The 16,145-nt window shown below is 38.9% G+C and overlaps 1 protein-coding gene across 1 annotated transcript in view; it reads right to left on the reverse strand.

The window, feature by feature from the left end:
* RGS22 (regulator of G protein signaling 22) overlaps nucleotides 1-10,211 on the reverse strand; it is a 60,020-nt gene extending 49,809 nt beyond the window's left edge. The window contains exons 1-3 of the mRNA XM_054282544.1: nucleotides 10,139-10,211; nucleotides 9,490-9,518; nucleotides 6,882-6,944 (exon numbers count right to left, since the gene is read on the reverse strand). Of these exons, the coding sequence (XP_054138519.1) occupies nucleotides 6,882-6,944; nucleotides 9,490-9,518; nucleotides 10,139-10,163 (117 nt within the window). The 5' untranslated portion in view covers nucleotides 10,164-10,211. The remainder of the gene's footprint in view (nucleotides 1-6,881; nucleotides 6,945-9,489; nucleotides 9,519-10,138) is intronic.
* Nucleotides 10,212-16,145: the final 5,934 nt, after the last annotated feature.

Consider the following 16,145-nt stretch of genomic DNA (forward strand, 5'->3'; position numbering starts at 1 on the left):
GTGCACACTTCATTTACTTTCCAACCTAATTTGTCCTGCTACCAGCTTTTAAGTGACTAACTGTGCAACCTTAATAGCCTTTAAATGTTTTCTTCCTTATATATTCCTTCATGTTTTAAATAAAGAAACTGAATAAAGTACACTAAGAAACAAAGTACTTCAGTCTCTTAGGATTTGAAATCCTCTTGCTGGTGGGAAAAAAGCAAACAAAATGCAAATTTCATAATAAAAGGCCAATTTGTGACTAGACATGATGGTATTGTTTTAGTTTCATATTTTTCAAATTGAAAACTACGCAAATACAGTACTAGTTTAGAACATATATCTACTTTTATTTAATAATTTGTAACGTACTCTAGATTTAGGAATTTTTTGATACTTATTCTATTTAGCTCAACAGAAAATTGTTGCAATTTTAATGTAGTGAAATGGATGCTAGTGACAATTTTTAAAATGTAAAGTGTGTTGCTGTTTTGGGGTGGGGTCTGACTACCAATTATTTATAAGACAAATATACTAATGGAGCAAAAGAACATGCACTGATGAGATAGGAAGATTTAGACTGCATACACCACATACTTGACTGAAAAAGGGGGTTCTAGTTCAGACTTTTGGGGTTTGGAGGTAGTTACTCATCCCCAGGGACATCAAAAGGCAGCATACTTCTATCAGTCAGAGAGTAGCCAGCAGACTCGACACTAGTAAGGATGCATCTGGAATAGTGCTCCAGTTGTGGGTCCCCTGTACAAGAAGGATATTCACATATTTGATCAAGTCCATCAGAAGACCACGAGACAGTCAGAGGCTGGAGCACTCACCACTGAGGGAGAAGCTCTAGGAGAACTAGCAGCAGCCTCAGTGTACTGACAAGGAGATAGCTGAACAGATAAGGCCAGGCTTTTTATGGAGGGGTATGGTGGGAGGACAAGAGACCACTTGTCATACACTGAAACAACAGAGATCTCAGCTGGATTATAAGAAAAAAGGTGATTTTGCGATGATTAGCACTGGAATAGGCTGTCCAGAGAGGAATCAGCTGCTGGAGGTTTTCAAGACCAACTGCAGAAAGTACCAAGCAACCTGGAGTCAGTACTAAAGCACTGTCCTTGCTTTGAGAAGAAAGCCATGCTACAGACCTCCTCAAAGTCTCTTCCAGGCAGTAATCTATGATTCTGTATGAATCAGAAGTTTCCAAAAGAGCATCTCTCTATCTCTCAAGCTATCATACAAAAGCATTTTAGAATAATTTAAATCTTTCTGGAGAAGCTTTCCAAAAAATCTAGAATGATAAATCAAAATGTTTTTATAAGCATAATAAAAGAAGAGATAATTCCTAATCTTCTTAACCTATCACCATCACAAAAATAAAAGTGACAATGTTATGAGAAAAATAAAATGGGAACACACAAAAAACCACCCCAGAATCTGATTTTTTGTAGGAAACATTTTCCCTTCACACAGGAGAGAGGATCAGTCAATCCATTTTCCTTTCTGTATTTGAAGAGCTTTGGGGCAAAACACTCAGTCTAACCACTCTCACACATTACATTAGCCACAAAAAAAATGCACCAAGAAACTCTTCAGTATCCTTTAGCAAACTTAAAACCTTTCCAGTGGAAGTCAAGTACTGTAAAATCCTGTAAGACTTCTCAGGACAATGAGAGAGGTTTATGGCACCACCAATATTCCATCCTTGCAATAATGAGGAATCTCTTCAGTGAAGACACCTATGCTAAGGAGTGGATCATAGTCTACACTACAAAGGAAAGGGGGAAAATTATCCATGCCAATCTAATATACTAAGAAATGTCTTTCTTACCCCACATTTGGCAAGTGCTTTTGCCTTTTTACAGACAAGTAAAATACACTAACCAAAGATTAAGTGTACCATTCTCTTTAGTTTGAGCCAATTTTTGATGCTTTGAAGATAGAAAGGGAAATCTCCAGAGAAATTATACCTCAAGATGTTAAGAAAAAATAAATCGGGTTTAGCAGGAGCCTTGAAGCTTGGGGTTCATTGTCAATGTAGCACAATAAATAAGATAAAGGACTTGAGAATACCAACAAATAAGAAGTCTACAGACTTTCCAAACGGTTTCACTTGCAGGAAATTCTCCTCCCAAAGCCAGTATGATCAACGTAACTCAGTGTAGTAATCTCAGCTTCAGAAAAAAATCCCTGAGCAAATAACAAAAAGCTGTTTTCAGACTGTGGTAGCAATACTATTAAATGAATAAACAATTGCATGTACTTTTTTGACAGCAAAGAAATTTCTTAGCTGTCAAATGCACATTGAATATGGTTTTCAGCTGAAAAATAAACAGAATACATAATTCTGAAACGTGAAGTTATACACTTAACTGAAGGGAAGACAAATTTCTCTCAGTCCTCCCATAACAGAAACCAAAACAGCATCCATCACCATGTTGCCAGGATATCAGACATATAAATCTCACAGTTCTCTTTCTTAAGAGTTTTCAGATACACTCAGCTTCAGATACAATTAGGAAATGTGTAAATATGTTCACATCCCAGACCCAAATAATGTAGTTTGATCCCAAGAGAAACAGAATGACCACAACTTGGCTGCTTCTTAGGTTAAGGGTGGGAGTGAATAGAGATCTCATCCAGGAGCATAGCCAAAACTTCCTTAAGAAGGGTATATGTATATCATAAATAAATGTCAGTGAGAGTCCACACCAGAAAAGAATTTGAGCAGCTCTATGAAGTATCTGGAAAAATTCACACTACACATGGTCAATGAAAAATCTCCCACTGACTTTAATGAGTCCAGAATTTCCCTTCTGTTGATGAGTAAGACAAAAGACATAATCACATATCACAATCTAATTAAGAGCAGAACATTTAGAGTAAACATATTATTAATAAGGAATGTAGTCAGGAATGCTTTATTTGCTTCCTTCAATGTCAAAGATAAGATGCAAGTTTTAGCACTGGGTAAGTCTCAACATAATGTGCAGGTAAAGGGAGGTTATATTGGCAACTGCAGCCTCCCTCCTCCCACCTGGAAAAGACAAGAGGAAACTAATGAGCATGCACTGATGCCTTGAATTGATTATTTGATGCATGGAATTATTCAAAGTTATCTTCAAAGCAGTGAAGAGCCTGAACTGTGCTGCAGAGTGGATTGCTTTTTTGCTTTCTGCCCTTTCTGTAATCTGTGACTAGATCAAGCAAGATTTTATTTGTGACAGCACTAGGTTCTCAGGACTTTGTTCTTCAGAAAGGCCAACTGGCCTAAGCTTTGTTACTTTGGCTTTAATTTTTTTCAGAATCATCACCTGCACCAAATGCTGGATCCCAGACTACCTGGAGGAGAGCTTTTACAGTGAGAACAATGTTCAAAAGAAATATTCTTCAAATCTAAAGTTGATCAAATTATGGTCACTTAGAAGATTTCTGCTGCAAGGGAAACCAACAACCAGAGACTTGCCATCAAATTGTCATCTCCTGAATGTGCATCAATTGAGGCTCAAGGTAGCACTTTTGTCTCCAGTGCAACTCCTTGAGGTTGCAAAGAGGAGGAGTGTGGCTTCCTCAGGATCACTGGTAACTGGAAAATGACAGGTCAGACCCAGCATGGACTTGGGATGGAATGAGTAGCAAGCAGCTTGTAGAGTGCAGGAGAAACAAGTTGACATTACTGTGCTTGCCTTCAACACTGAGCTGGATGGCAATTTCTGACTCCTGAATTTCCATTGGATGTTGGATGTTTTTAGTACATGGATCAGAGATTCAAATTCTAGCCTGAACTCCTAGAAATGGAAATGTGTCCAGGCCAATGTTTCTCTTAAATCTTTCATTTTACATTAGTTACTAAGGAAGGTGTAACTCGTTTGTGTGTCATGTAATTGGTTTCTGCTACTGTGAAATCACCACACTACTGGCAACAAGTGCCCTCCTGAGGGTTTTTGCATTATGTGTTTCAGAAATACTTTCTGTAATTACACTTTATTACAGTATATAGCTCTTTGGAGTACCTAGATATTTATGTCAGATTACGTTGAATGTCACTATAACAAGAGGATCACTTAAGGGATACACTGTAAATCAAAGGAAAAAAAAAACATTAAAAACCTGCTGCTGTTATAGCAAGTCCCCAGTGATATAATTTTCCATATGCTAATGGTGCATTATAAATCAATGCAGAAGCAGTCCCTTAAAATAAGCATATGCTCCCCCTCATTTCTTGTATCAAGTCTCACAATATTTTCAGTTTAACTTGTTGCCTAACTACTAGCACACCTGGGTAATGCTGTTCCCAGGCAACAGTGTATAAGCACAACAAGAATAAAGCAATGGAAATTTCAATGCACTGTTTTAGTAGAAGCCTTCTGAGAAGGAGAGGGTAATCAGGAATGTAAGGTATTCAAACCACAGAACTCAAGGCATTAATAGAACTTAATCCTGAAGAGGATAAATTCTTAGGAAAAGATCAAAGAGAAAATAAAACCAATTATGAGAACATTACAGTTAAAAATAGCTAATAGAGCATCTGTTTTCATGAAGATATGTAAATATGTGGAAGAGAGACCATGCGTCATCTTAGAAACCTACCAAGATTACCAGCATAAACCAGTGTTTACTCAGGAGTGACTGTGAACTCTTTTCTGTGGGCTTCCAGAGCTGTCAGGAGTGCCTGGACAATTGCTGCAGTTCAGAGCTGCTGAGCTGTGCCAGGACTGTGGGCTGAGGAGCCCTCTGAGGCCAAGGAGAATTTTGGCCTGTAACAGATGTCCTGACATTTGTGTATGTCCAAGGAGATCAAGAGGCTAAAAAGGCTGAACTTCTTACCCACTCTATCCTCTGCAATTTGGGTAAAACTTGAAGCATTGTTTCCATATAAGCAGCAAAGGCATGGAGGATGGTACTCCTGCGCTAAGAACAATCTAGTACATGGAAGAAGGCTGGGTTTAAAACCTAAGAACTTGGGCTTGGATTTAGGCAGATATCCTAAGGCAGCTGTGGGGCAGGGGCTGGGGGAGTTGAGGTGTTGGGGAAAGGGAAAAAAACAGCCCTCTTACCACATGATTTGTTCCATCTGTGTCTCTCTAGCTTTGTATACTCTTCAGAATCTTGCAGTGCGGCGAAAGCACATAAAGACTGAACTCCTGAAAGAAGTCAGTATCGATGCTATGCACAAAACTCACACCTGACATGGAGTAAATACCTCCAGATTCTATTTTAGGACTAAAATTTGGAATGAGGAGCCCATTCTATCATCCTTAGTAGTACAATTTCCATGCAGTGTACATTTATACAAATCTATGATGTGGCTTAGAGAGACAGCTATGTCTGGTTCAATTAAGTAAGCCAAATCATTCAGTTATGAATCACAACTGAACTTATTTCATTAGTGACCTCACCAAGCCACTTTGTAGCTCCTTTGAGGTCCAAGGAGCATCAAGAAATATTCTGCTTTCTCCTAATGCTGGCAGTGGTTCCTACCAAGCAAGCTGTAGAATGGATACATGTTCTTGTAGTGTGGCCTGTTGGACTGCCTTAGGAGGGGAGCAGGCTGTGGGAGCCACAAGTGACCCTGTGGAAAGGCCTGTGCACCTGGCAAGGGACTTTGAGTGTAAGGTGTCAGAGCCAAGAGTACTAAGATGAAGTTGGATGAGGTTGCCACATTGAGGGAGTAGGACTGTACATGTGACTCTCAACAGAGTGTGGGGAGCCAGGCTAGTTGATAGGAAAAAGGAGCAAAATACCGAACGGCTTAAATACAAGGTACTGGGTATGATGCTCTAACTGTAACTGGATCAGCACACAGAATAGAGGGTAAGGCTGCATCCTTCTGGCTGCAGATGGGAGAGGAAGAGGAGGGAAGTGCCAACTTTGAAACCTTCCGAGCTGTGAAGAGAAAGAGTTGTTTCTTGAGCTAAAATGTCAATTAATCACTGAAATTGCCAGAAAACTGTGAAAGGACAAACATTTGTTATGTTGTCATGTTGTAACGCTGTAATAGAAGTGGACACCTTTTAAAAAAGTATTTATGCGTCTTTTTCATTTCCTATTCACATTATTTTAGTGCACTGTGATTTAAATACATAAATTATTAATTACCTAAGTTTAAATACATAAATAACCTAGGGATCTTGGTGGACAACAAGCTGCCCATGAGCCAGCAGTGTGTCCCTGTGGCCAAGAAGGCTTGGTGTACATTAGGAAGAGGACTGTCAGCAGGTCAAGGGCTCTTCAGCACAATGGGAGACATTTGAGCAGTCCAGTGGAGGGCTATGAAAGTGATTAAGGGACTGGGGCAACTTTCTTATGAAGAAAGGCTAAGGGAGCTGGGCACGTTCAGCCTCAAGAAGAGACAAATAAGAGGGGCCTTATCAATGTCTATCAGTATCTCAAGCGAGGATGATGCCAGGCTCTGCTCAGTGGTGCTGAACAATAGGACAAGAGGCAACAAGCAGAGACTGATGCCCAGGAAGTTCCACCAGAACACAAGGAAGAACTTCTTTACTGTGTGGGTGACTGAGCACTGGAACAGGCTGCCCAGAGAGGTGGTGGGATCCCCCTCACTGGAGATAGTCAAAAACCATCTGGATGTAAATCTGTGCCATGTGCTCTGGGATGACCCCGCTTGAGCAGGGATGTTGGACCAGATGACCCACTGTGCTCCTTTCCAACATGACCCATTCTGTGATTCTGTAAATTAGCAAGAGAACGTCTGCCCCCAGAAGTCCAGATGACTGGGCTATTCTTACTGATAATAACACTGAGCAGTAAGAGTTGCTACCATTAAAATGCAGATATATGGCAAAACAAAATTTTCCGAGGTGAATTAAGTTACTCTTAATCTTAGTAAGGCTTTTCTTGTATTTTGAAAGGAATTTCTGTTAGGTACTTACCGGAAGACTCAAAAATTCATTAAAGAAATCGACAAGCATATCATCTGTGGCTAAGCATTCTTCCTATAGAGAGATAAAACCACAAAGCATGGCTTGTAATAATCTGCACTAATATTTAAATGCACTATTGCCTCAAACAATATTTTTTTCTATGAGATATGACAGGGAAGATTTTGCAAAATATTATTTCCCATTTTTGAGAATATAGTCATTGCATCACTGCTATATTCTAGCCATTGCACACTGCTAAGGTCCTTAGCAATTTAAAATGCACACATGAAGGTAAATCCTTTATCAATGAATTTACAGATAAAGCCTTCATAAACCAAACAGCTTCTAGATGCTAAAACTTTTGAAAAAATGTGCATAAGCTAGCAGTCTAGAAATTCCCCACATTGTACCTTTCTCTCTTGCACTTGGGAAGAAGGGAGTATAATATTTCACCAGGGCCACCTTCTGCTCTCACCCTGCTGCTTAGGGATATTCGGGGACTAAAAGGGAGTAAAATAACCTGTAATTTGGCTCAGCAAGCAAGCATTGTATGCCATACTTTGAATCTGACAGAACTGGGAGGCTTCCTGTTGTCCTAATCAGAAGTGAAGACTGCATCTACAGGTGTTTTTCTATCTTTTCTGATGCCTACATTTTAAATCCTGCTAACATGACACAAAAACTGTAGACTAGAAGTTGAATATTTTTGCTGTTGAAATATCCAAAAGTATGGCTCCAAGTCTTACTTTTACTGACTCAGTATTTCCACCATCCCCATTTCAATTCAACAGAGGGTAAAACTGGAACATTATTTCACTGGTCTTCAGATATGTGTCTTCAGTATAATGAAGACAAATAATATTTAATAGTTTCATTTTCCTGAATATTCTATAATTTCAGCTTTGCAAGGCAAGAAGAATGAACTTAAATTTAATGTATTTGCCAACAAATCTTTTATCTCTTTCTGAAATTGGTATCATTGAACTGTGCTAATGAGGAATAGCATTAAAGAGAGGTTATGCACAGGGTACAGGAAGGCAGTATCTTGATCCAAACCCCAGTGGTCTAACCTAAATGCAAATAGCTTGCGCTCAGATAAGGAAGAATTCTGAGATAACATGCATGACAAGTCAGGACTAGACCTGATGGTGTTTGTCTGGCCCAAGTCTGCCAGCACTTATTCCTTAGCACTTGTTCTTGCTGTGGTGGCTAATACAGCACAGGCAATGTAGCTCAAGACCATTCCTGGAAAATGCTGCCAGTGCTGAAAGCAAGGCTTTCATGCCTCATTTGGATCACAGGCCCATGGGTCAAAGCAACTGCAGTGCCATGGACCTAGAGATGTTTAGGCGCTGCTTAAATAGGGGAATTCACCAAAGTGTCCAACCCATTTTGAAATTAACAGAGAATCTTCTTACTAATGTCAATAGGAAATCAAATCCAGAAATATAAATTCTTCACAATTAGGAAAGGAAATTAATTAGAAACCAGCTATATTCATCCTCAGATTTGGTTTGACACGGACAAGGATGAATCTCAAGATAGGACTAGATATGATAATACATGATGAAAATATTGTTAAATGACTTATTAAAAACAATTAATTTATTATTGGCTGAAGTATAAGCTCTTTAGGAATATGGAGGTAACATGTTTTTAATGTCCCCAGGAATAATTCTCTGTAGTCCCATAAAACAGCAAGAAATGTAAACGCAGTGTTTGATTAATAGATGAAATGCTTATGATATTATTAATGTGTGCTGTATTGCTTACTGCATCTACACATTATATATTTTCCTTTGGTTTTTGGAGAGTTTTTTGTAGACAGCTTTATTTTCATTTAAAGTCAGTTGCACTTTCTTATGTGCACATTATAGCACGTACAATACTATAGCTTAGATTTTTGTGCCAGAAAGCATTTGGTTTCATTTCTTTCCATGCCATTTCTCCTGCAGCACAGTCTAAATTATGGCTAGAAAAAGCTGCCTTAGAATTGCAACTGAAGGTTAAGGTGTGCTAGAAATTGCTCCAAACTTGTGCTTTTGTTGGTTCTGTTTATGGTAATAAACACTATAAATAAAACAGTGTCTAGAGATTCCCAAAAGCAATATCTACACATTTATACTTTAAAATACGTGGGAAGTGCCCAAAAGGCACTAAGTTACAAAGGCATCCAAAACAGGGAATAGGCAAACATCACCTGAGCTGTAACAGTAAACATGTAATTTCTTATAAGGTAACAGACAAATATATATACCTTTCAAACAAGAAGAAAAACATCAGGGAAATCCTACAATGAGCTATGAGCAAAGGGCAAAAAAGGCAAAGTAAGGAAATTGTTAAACCTGTCACATTGAATCTTCCAGTTGTTTGTTTCCTTCTTTCATCCTAATTCATTTTCATTTCCATCTTTATTCTCCATAGCCTTCTGTTACTTTTTTCCTAATTATTTTCAAACTAAGTATTTTGTCTGACAAAATTTTAAGAAATTGCTCAGTAATCTACACTTACAAATAAAGGAAATGAGAAAACAATGGTTTCCAAAATGTTTTTTTGCTTTTTTTTGCTCCATAGCTGCATGATGAAAATAATGACCAAGCCTTATAAGCATACTTACTAACATTTCTTCTGTTATACACGGAGGTTCTGAAAAGAAGATATTAAATATCACATGTTATCCAAGCAGTACAGTTAATCTGGTTCAACTACAATACAACAAAAAGTAGTGAGGCATGACAATCCTCCTGGGTATTCTGAAATAAAATAACTTGGTCTGAAGAAATAAAATAAACTAAGAACATGCTGTAATGTTGACCCGTGCATGAAAAGATTAACTATCACAAGAATTATTTAAATAAAAATCAAGTATTATTTAAATATATTATTTCTTATACATATCAGTTAACTTCATATCACCTTTCCTCTGCAAAATTGATAACTAGAAGCTTGGGGGTTTAATGAAAATACAGAGACTCAAAGCTTTGAACAGTAAATATTACAAATCACGTGATAAAACTAAGAAGATCCAACTGTGTTCCCGAATAGTCAACTCTCATTCATTCTAGAATATTGTGACTTTAGTGATGCCATTTGAGGGGAGCAAAGTTCCCTCTTCGGAGCGATGAGTTCTGCCGGGCAGGTTTACACCCGACAGTTCAAAATGCCCCTCTTTGTGCCACCGTCTCTGTACCTGAGGCCGCCACCGTGGGCCCCGAGCCCCGTGCGACACGGAGGCGGCCCAGCCCTGCGGGGACAGTGCCACGTACCGGTGGTGAGCCTCTTGGAACGCATCCTGCCCCGATGAGATCCCGGGGAGCGGCGGGAGCGGCTCCTGCCCGGGTGAGATGCCGGGGAGCGGCGGGAGCAGCGCCGGGGCCGCCGGGCCCGGCCGGGGCCTGTGGCCGCCGCGCCGTTGCCATGGCGCTGCAAACGCGGCCCGGGCAGTGCCCGCCCGGCACCGCGCTCCCTCAGGGAGGACAGTCCCGAAGGAGATACCTGAGAAGCAGGAATCTGAGGATGCTTGTAGCCAGAAATGAAACTAAGCAATCCCAGAATGTTCGTTCCTGCCTTGGCTCCAGCATGGAAGAAAAGGTCACGTTTCTGATGGGGTCAGCGAAAGCTGTGTGCAAAGAAGGAATTCAGGATCCTATATGAGGATTTCAGAGGGATTTAGGTGTTTCACAACTGGGATCTGAAAACCATCCTACCTAGGAAGTACCTTATCCCAGAACTGCATAAATCCTTCAGGATTTTTTGGCATGAAAGTTCACTCAAAGGTTCTCTGCCCTTGCTTGTTTCCAGACCAGCACTGCTTTAAGTAGCTTGGCAAAAATCCTGCTGGGATGAGTTGTACAAGATGTCATGGATGCAGGGTACATGAAGGGCTCCTTTGAGAAGCCTAATCCATCAGCCAGGCTCGGGAAGTGCCCAAAAGGCACTAACACCTTGCTATTTCCAGAAAACTGTCATTTGTGTCCCCTTTCACAGAGCGGAGTACTATATCCAGTTGTAATGCTCAATTGTGAAAAAAAAGTTTTATTTTAACTCATACATGACTTTGGTGGAATCCATGGTAACTAAAAACAGAACAAATGCACAGCTTAAAGTGCAGAAGCTGATGAGTGTTAATAATGAACAAGCAGCAAATCTGTTACCATAGAGGCAGGGAAAATGGCTGCATCTCCTAGAAGCTCATGATATTTTGCACCCTCTACTCCAGATGTGCATTCCTACTCTGGGGGATGCCTGCCCAAACACAATCACTAATCCAGTTGCTAAATGCCAGAATAATACTTCTTCTAATTGTCTAAATGGAATATTGTTAGCTGTGTGATTAGCTTTTGAGCTAGTGGTTTGGCGGGAGGGGGGTGTCCCTTGAGGGGACAATAGTATTTCCAAAGGCCTAAAAGATAAGCTGAATAATGTGTTCTTCAAGATACACATTTCAGGCAAACATTTCATATATATAATATCTGAAGAGCATATTCAAAAGAAGTAAAGAATAAAATATGAAGATTCAGATAAGTTACCTATGGACAATTTAAATATCAGTATTCTGATGAAGTATTAACTGTTCTTACATTCTCTGTATGCAGACTCTATTCAATAAGACATGACAAATATTAACATTGAATTTCCTAGTGCTGTGTATCAAGACATATTCTATTGTCACTATGAAATATTTCAAATAGGTATACTTAATGTAAGAGAAATTTGCTATATGTAAGAGAAATATGCATAACAGCTGATAAAATGCAAAGTTAAACCTTTCCAACAGGTAGAAGAATTGCACTCATTGTATTATGGGCCTAGATTGTCTCGTAACCAAACTACTTAATATGATTTTAAATGTTTAACCTAATGTTCATTCCATTCATTTTCCCCCTGCCCCTCTTTCTGATGTAAGTATAAACATAGTCTGCAGTGTATAACTTTCTCCTAAACTTCCCTAATTGCTTGCAACTTTTGAAGAAAAAACAAAAGAAACATTATGAATGATCCTTTAAAAAAAAAAAAATTAGAAGTGGAAGGTACAAGACAGCTCACAAACACTGAAGTTTGGAAGTGAGTCAATTAATAAAAATAAAATTTAAAAAGGTCCTTTTCCTCTCCTTCTGCCATCAGCTATATTTTGACATAAAACTCCTAGGTCTTTGTGCTGTTTCAACATGCTTCAAAGATTACATTTAGGATTAAGCTCATCAGAAAATATACATTGTACTCTCTCATGGAGAATCTATCAGCAGTCATCACTTTTTCATTATCTGAGTTAACAACACACATTTAGGTCAAACACCTTGTGTGTGTGTGTGCATTCCAGTCCTGATTTTACATTACCAGTTAAAAGTTCACCAGCTAGTAAAGCTGAGATCAAGCTCATTTTCCTTTTTCCCATTTTTCTTTCCATGCTCTTAATTTATTTTAATTTTTATTATTATTTAGCTTAGCAGAGCTGCAGGCCTACAGGATGTTTCATAAATATAGTCAAAGCTGTGATCTATCCCAAAAAGCATCTTACCCTGTAGTAAAGATGAATGGCTAGACACAATGAGGAATAAGTCCTAAAAAAGGAGATACCCATAAAATATTGGACAAAATAAAGAAAAAACACTAAAAGTAGGCTTAAAATTGTTAGAAATTTTAGAAAATGATGATCTGTCAGAAGGCCATCACAGGAAGAAGCTGCGCTGGAAGACAAATGGAAGGAAAACATTGATTTGTCCACATTATACCTGCTGGCATTTCCCTCCTCTGCTTATTTCTTTTGGAGAGCTGAACTTACAGTCAAAATTTTAATCTGTCCTCCACAAATTTCTGGAATTTATGTCTGTCAGGGTAAGGATTTCAAGGTATTGCCCAGGCAAAGCAAATCAAAACTGCTGAGACAAGTTTTGCCCACAAAGAACCACACATATAAACTATGCCAGCTTGCTGGATGAACAAGCTTCCTTGGGACTCAGGTACACATAACAAAACATAAACTGGATTGCTTTATTAATCCAAATGCACACTTGTGTTTGTAGGTGCTGACCTGTGCTTGATTCTTGGCAGTGGTCATAGTGAAGTCATGAATTTTCACATAAATAATTATGCATTCAAAAGATAGTAAACACTCAACAATAATGCAGATACAGCGCTGGAGAGATATCCAGGGACAGCTATTGATTTCCATAGAAATCCCCCCTCTCAGATATAAGTGGGCATTTCTTGCCGTGATACCTTTAATACCTAAATGTTTTTTACAGAAGTCTGACTTCAGTTGAATATAACTACACATTCTTTTTTAGATAATTACCAGGGAGATTTTAGTTTTGCATCTGGTAGCTGCAATCACATACACTGAAGACAGGTGCTAGGAAACCTATTTAAATATTGACTGCAGAAGTGCCAAAGTGGGAGTCAGATCGCAAGAAAGAAGCACAAGTCCAGTGTCAGATAGCTGGCCCTTAAATGCCTTAAATTATTCTGTTGGCAAAAACACAGAGGCTGCCTGTGGTGATGGTACAGCCTCTGTGTTGAATCTGATAGTCCCAGTTTACAGGCACAGTTTAATGCAATTCTGTGGCTGTCAGAAAAAAATTAGTGCAAACACCTGAGGAAACTGTTATTGGAAATATGAGCAGTCAAAAGAACTTGAAAAGGAGAAAAATAATATTCCTGAAGATAGTCTAGGTTAAAAGCAAAAAAGCAAGTGGTTAAAAATAAATTTGGAGAGGTCAATTGCATCCTGGCCGGATCAGGAACAGTGTGGGCAGAAGGACCAGCACAGTGATTGTCCCTCTGTACTGGGCACTGGTGAGGCCACCCCTCGAGTGCTGTGTCCAGTTCTGAGCCCCTCACTACGAGGACACTGAAATGCTGGAGAGTGTCCAGAGAAGGGCAGTGGAGCTGGGGGATGGTTTAGAGCACAAGTCCTGTGAGGAGCAGCTGAGGGTGCTAGAGTTGTTTAACCTCGAGCAAGGGAAGCTCAGGGGAAGTTTTATCACTCTCTACAATTACCTGAATGGAGGCTGTAGGTAGTGAGCTGGGGGTCAATCTCTTCTCCTAGGTATCACATAATAGGACAAGAGGAGACGGCCTTAAGTTGTACCAGAGGAGCTTTAGATTGGCTATTAGGAAAAGATTATTCACCAAAAAGACTGTCAAGCACTGGAACAGGCTACACAGAAAAGTAGTTGAGTCACATCCCTGAAGGCACTTCTGGATGTGTCACTTAGGGACATGGTTTAGTGGTGGATTTTGCAGTGCCAGGTTAATGGCTGGACTCAATGATCTTAGTGGACTTTTTCAACCTAAACAATTCTATTATTCCAGAAACAGTAAAGGAAGAAATGGGACTTAGCTTGGGGCTATGAACATTAGAAACCTTTAACTGGAGGAGACTTTCAGAGGGAAGTCCAAGGAACTTTACCTCTACAGAAGTCTTTTTTTGGATAGTCACTAGACAATACTTCTTGACTTGCCCATGTTGCCAATGGCCCAAGGATTCCTATAACAATCCTATTCTATCAGGACAATGTAGAGGTGTCTTATCAAATTTAAAGGCTTTACATAAGGTTTGATTTCCATTTGCTTAATATGGGTCTTGAAAAACATTAGGGGGATACAGAGACATGTCTGGAAGATGAACCAGAATTTGGAAGGAACTGCTAGCAATTTGTGATATACATTTGTACTCTTACTACCTCCTACATGCCAAATAGTGTATATGCCTGCTGCATATACACCTGCAGTCATCTGAGGTCTTTATAAATTTCTATTATTGTCTTAAGGCATAACTCCTAGAGCTTTAGGAGAATTTCACACTACCTTTCCTAATTTTGGAAAGGAGTATTAACACTTAATTGAAAAAGCTATTTAGCAAGATTATGAAATAAAATTATTAGAAATAAAAATAGAAATAGAGAAAATATTTAGAAACTATTATTAGAAATAAAGTATTAGAAATAAAGTAATTCTGCAAAGACAGACTGAAAATCAGGAAAGAATTACTAGAGCCACAGCTATGAAACCACGTACAAGATAGAAACATTGACATGGTGCATAAGTGACAGCAAGGCAGAAAGAATTTTTTGCTAGCAGCCCTGCTACAGTTAATGTAGCATATCTTTCTGCTGAAACATAATACAGATCAGAAGAAACTGTGACAGTTATTTCTCACAGTTATTTCACTGTCATGGGATGTATCCAAATTTTGGCACTGTGTACAAAAGATTGCATTGTTATTGTCTATTATCTATTTTCCATATAGATAAACTGGAGTCATGGTTTGTAATACTTTTTGGCTGCACTAACTTAAGCTTTTCAGATGTACAACCACTTCCTACTTCTAGTTGCACAAGTAGATTTCATGACTTTTTTTTTTCTGGGGTTACTCACAGCTTGGTTTATGGCAGGTCAGTTTCTTGATCATGGCTTAAGAGGTGTTCCAGTCCACCAAAGGTCCAATGCAAGAGGCATAATGGAGAAGCTCCAGCAGGTAGCAATAGCATAGCCAATAATGTCAAACGTCCTTTAGCAGGTCATCTCCTGACACTCCTAGGTGTCAAATACCAACAAGAAACACCAGATGCATGCATGTCTTCCCTGTCTTGCTATCAAGCAGGTGTAAACAGCAGCCCCCAAACCTAGGATTCCCCAGCTGAGTTAACCAAGTGAAATATTACTGATGCATTAAATCTGGATAGCAGCAGTGCTGTTTGAGATAAAACATCTCACTGACCACCAGTTCCCATATTTTTGTTACATTGCTGTGGCTGCTGTAGAGGTCTATACTGAAATAGATTGGGATACTGATCAAGCAGAAAAAACGAATTAGGAGGAAAAAAAGAAAAATATTTCATGTTCCTCCACTTCAAGAACACAGCAGTGTCTACTCAACAGGTTCTGAGAATTGTATGAGAATCCATAACTATAAGTGCTCCTTAAGATTTCAATAATGTTTCAGAAAAGCATCCAAATATTACACCCATCTTATTTTGTAGGTTTTTGGTTTTTTGCTTTCCTAAGTACCTATTGCTCTTTTAGACTCCAGGAGTACCTAGTTGAAAAATAAAGAATGCTTTAAATTACCAAATTCTCACCCAGTCTTCATTCAACAGACTAAAAATAAAATTAAAATGTTGTCGTTCTGACATTGTTTCAAATATGTTACATGGAAATATTTAGACTTTTCCAATTTGAGTGTAAAAAAGTTAATGTATTCCCTTTCTTGTTTACCAAAGCCTTAAGAACATCAATTAAGCATGAATAAAATGCATACAATGTTTTTTC

The sequence above is a fragment of the Melozone crissalis genome, unplaced genomic scaffold (assembly GCF_028551555.1).
Source record: "Melozone crissalis strain CALT ecotype California unplaced genomic scaffold, PUWL_Pcris_2 ptg000002l_1, whole genome shotgun sequence".
Taxonomy (NCBI): domain Eukaryota; kingdom Metazoa; phylum Chordata; class Aves; order Passeriformes; family Passerellidae; genus Melozone; species Melozone crissalis.